General features: G+C 38.4%; 1 protein-coding gene across 1 annotated transcript; it reads left to right on the forward strand.

The window, feature by feature from the left end:
* Nucleotides 1–336: 336 nt before the first annotated feature.
* EMWEY_00055160 (hypothetical protein, conserved) lies at nt 337–751 on the forward strand (the record flags this gene model as incomplete). Its single annotated transcript, XM_013480206.1, has 2 exons — nt 337–434; nt 634–751. Coding segments are annotated over 2 exons (216 nt in total), but the record flags the coding sequence as incomplete, so codon positions are not given.
* Between the last annotated feature and the right edge of the window lie 3,172 nt (nt 752–3,923).

The raw sequence follows: 3,923 nt of genomic DNA on the forward strand, positions 1-3,923 counted from the left end.
ATATATATTATATATATATATATATATTGCTGTGTGTGTATTGTTGTATATGTATGTATGCAAAAAGAGGGAGATTCGTCAAAGAAAGAAAAAGAAGAAATAAATAAATCTTTTATTGATTTCCCTTCTTTATCTCTTGCACAATCAGAATCCTTCACGGTATATCATATACACAATATATATATTAGGGTTTAGGGTTTAGAGTTTAAAGGGTTTAGAGGGTTCTGTAGGGTTTAGGGTTTATAGAATTTATAGGGTTTATAAATAAATGGAGTTTATATGGCTTATAGGGTCTCTAAGGGTTTAGGGTTTAGGGTTTAGGGTTTATTTGTTTAGGTATCTCCTGGTGGTAATAAGAAACAAAATTGTGTTATTGTTGCAACAATTAAAGGAGAAAGGGTTTTCCTTGTTGGAGGCAGCGATGGTGTCCTTAGGTATAATATATATACTTTGCTGCTGTTGCTGCTGCTGCTGCTGCTGTTGCTGCTGCTGTTGCTGCTGCTCCATAAGATACCTTATATGAGTAGGATTTAGGATATTTGATGTTTTTTAGGGTTTGATGCTTTTTAGGGGTTTTAGGGCTTCTAGGGCTTTTAGGGTTTAGGGTTTAGGGTTTAGGGTTTATGCATTCAGGATGTTTTCGCGTACGGGTGTATTAAAATGGCAGCAGCAACTAACAGACGAAGAAGGAGGAATTCAACATTTAGCTCATCAAGGAAGTTATACTGTCTTTGCAAGTGAGACGGTTTAGGGTTTAGGGTTTAGGGTTTAGGGTTTAGGGTTTGGGGTTTATTAGACTTTTGTTGCAGTAGGGTTTAGGGTTTAGGGATCAAAACCCTAAACCCTTTTAAATTAGTAAAAGTGCTGTGTATGACACCTCAGTATTATCCCTTCTTATACCACTAAAAGATTAAACCCTAAACCCTAAACCCTAAACCCTTTTTTTTTTTGCTTCAGCAAGACGTTGTGTTGGACACGTGGATCCGACGGCTTCATCGGCAACAGGAAGAATTTCTTGTCTTGGCGTAAGAAATATAAATATTAAATATTTATTTATTATTTATTTATTTATTTATTTATATTTATTTATTTATTTATTTGTTTATATTTATTTATTTATTTATTTATTTATTTATAGTTATTATCCCCTATAACATCAATAGGGTTAGACATAAAGAAGAGCGGCAAAGGAGCGATTAGTTTATTAGATGGCCAAGTCCTCTATATTGAATTAAAAACCCTCTCCTGTAAACCCTAAACCCTAAACCCTAAACCCTAAACCCTAAACCCTTTTTTTTCTAAACCCTAAACCCTAAAATATTTTATTTACTTTTCTCCTTTTTTTCTCCATTTTTGTCTCCTTTTGTTTGTCTTTTTTCTTCTTTGTTATATACCCTAGAATTGCACTGCTGCTGCTTCCTGCTGTTGCTGCTTGCTGCTGTTGCTGCTGCTGCTGCAGTGCTGCATAAATTTCCTGCTGTAATAAAGGGACCATCTAAGGTTGTCTTTGCTAAGGAAAAACTTCTTCTTATTCCTATGGCTAGCAGCAGCTCTCCTGCTGCTGCTGCTGCTGCTGCATCAGCAGCAGCAGCAAACCCGACACAGCCACAGGTCAGACGCCGATGCTGCTGCTGTTGCTGTTGCTGTTGCTGCTGCTGCTGCGTGCTGCTGTGGCGGTGGTCATAATGCTCCCTCCTATATGCCTTACTGCTGCTGCTGCTGCTGCTGCTACTGTTGCTGCTGCTGCTGCAGGGCATGGTAGTGTTAAACATTGCTGCAGTAGATCATCCTGAGGGTTTATCGTCTCCCTCTGTTTTATTTTTCCCTTTGCCTCATCCTGTAAGGAATATATAATTAGGGTTTAGGGTTTAGGGTTTAGGGTTTAGGGTTTGTGTTTTATTTACTTATTGCTCTCTCTTGCTGAATTTGCTTTATCTGCTGTTGCATATGCTGCATCTGTATCTGCTGCTTCATTTGCTGCTGTTGGTGCTGCTGCTGCTGCTGCTGCTGCTGCTGCTGCTGTTGCTGCTGCTGTTTGCAGGTTGCAGCTTTTAGTGTATTACGTCGTACAGCAGACACAACACTATTAGCTATCTATACACAAGGAAAGTTATTAATTAATTAATTAATTAATTAATTGTTGTATCCTTCTTCTTATCTGTCTCTTTATCTGTCTCCTCTATTGTCTCGCAACTGCGTGCATGCATGCATGCATGCATGCATATTTTGGGGCTTTTTTTATTTTTCCTTTTTTATTTGTGTAGGTAGCATGTATATAAATATATATGAATTAATAAACAAAGAACAACAAATATTTAATGAGGAATCATGGACACATCTTAGATTACCTCTGTAAGTATGCATGCATGCATGCATGCATGCATGCATGCATGAATGCGTGCATGCATGCATGCTGCTGCTGCTGTTGCTGTTGCTGTTGTTGCGGTGTTCGGTGTCTCCTCGTGCTGCTGCTGCTGCTGTTGTGTCTCTTATTATATATCTGCTATCTGTACTAATATTTCTTTTTCTCCTCCTCCTCCTGCTGCTGCTATTGCTGCTGCTGCTGCTATTGCTGCTGCTGCTGCTGCTGCTGCTGCTGCAGGATGATAGTAACAATAATAATAGCAGTAGCAGCACAAGTGTATAGATCACGTAAAAGAGACAAAAGATCAACAAAAGAGACAAATGTAAGTATATATACATAAACTGTCTCCTTTTTTTTCTTATTTATTTATTTACTGTCTCTTTATTTATTTATTTGTTTATTTATTTATTTACTGTCTCCTTTTTATTTGTCTCCCTTTTTTATTTATTTATTTACTGTCTCTTTTTTTATTTATTTACTGTCCCCTTTCTATTTGTCTCTTTTATAAGTGTCTCCTTCTACCCTGGCTCTGCAGCCGCAGCCCTAGCTGCTGCTGCTGCTGCTGCTGCTGCTGCTGCATGCATGCATGCATGCATGCATGCATTGTGTGTTGATTTGCATGCAGGCGGATATGGATGATGTGTGGGGTGAGAGATTGATGGCAGAGCGTAAGGCATTGCAGCTGCTGAAGCAGCAGCAGCAGCAGCAGCAGCAGCAGCAGCAGCAGCAGCAATTGCTAATGCATGGAGGGTATGGGGAACCACCCAGGTGTACAGACAGCGAAGAAGAATCTTCTTCTTGTGAAACTTCCGAGAGATTCTAACCACCATTTATTTTTAGGGTTTAGGGTTTAGGGTTTAGGGTTTATACACACATACATATATGGAGGTAACAGGAGGGTTTAGGGTTTAGGGTTTAGGGTTTACATACCCATATAGAGGCAATAGGAGAGTTTAGGGTTTAGGGTTTAGGGTTTAGGGTTTAGGGTTTAGGCTAAACAAGGGCGTATTAACGTTTACGTGCGAAGCGCATGCAGCAGATGGCTGTGCGTGCATGCATGCATGCACTTATTATCTATAAAATAAATAATATATATTATATATTATATATAATATATATTATATATGTGGGGTCTACAAGCGTATATTTCTGCTGCTGCTGCTGCTGAAGCTGCTGCTGCTGCTGCTGCTGCTGAAGTTGCTGCTGCTGCTGCTGAAGTTGCTGCTGCTGCTGAGATGCAGCTCTCTGTCTGTTCTTCCCTTTGTTTATCTTTATACAAAAATGTATATAATATATATACATATACATACATATGTAAATATATATTTATACATATATATACATATATATTTATTTATATGTATTTATTTATATATGCTGTATAGACACACATACATGCATGCATGTATTTGCATGCATAATTAAGTGTACAAAGAATTATATTATAAGGGGATAATATAAAAAGGTGGAGAGACAGTCCCTCTTTCCTCTAGCTGCAGCAAACTTAGATTAATTATTAACACTTGCTGCTGTTGCTGCTGCTGCTGCTGTTGTTGCT

This window comes from Eimeria maxima, genomic scaffold, assembly GCF_000499605.1.
Source record: "Eimeria maxima Weybridge genomic scaffold, Emw_scaff1727, whole genome shotgun sequence".
Classification (NCBI taxonomy): Eukaryota; Apicomplexa; class Conoidasida; order Eucoccidiorida; family Eimeriidae; genus Eimeria; species Eimeria maxima.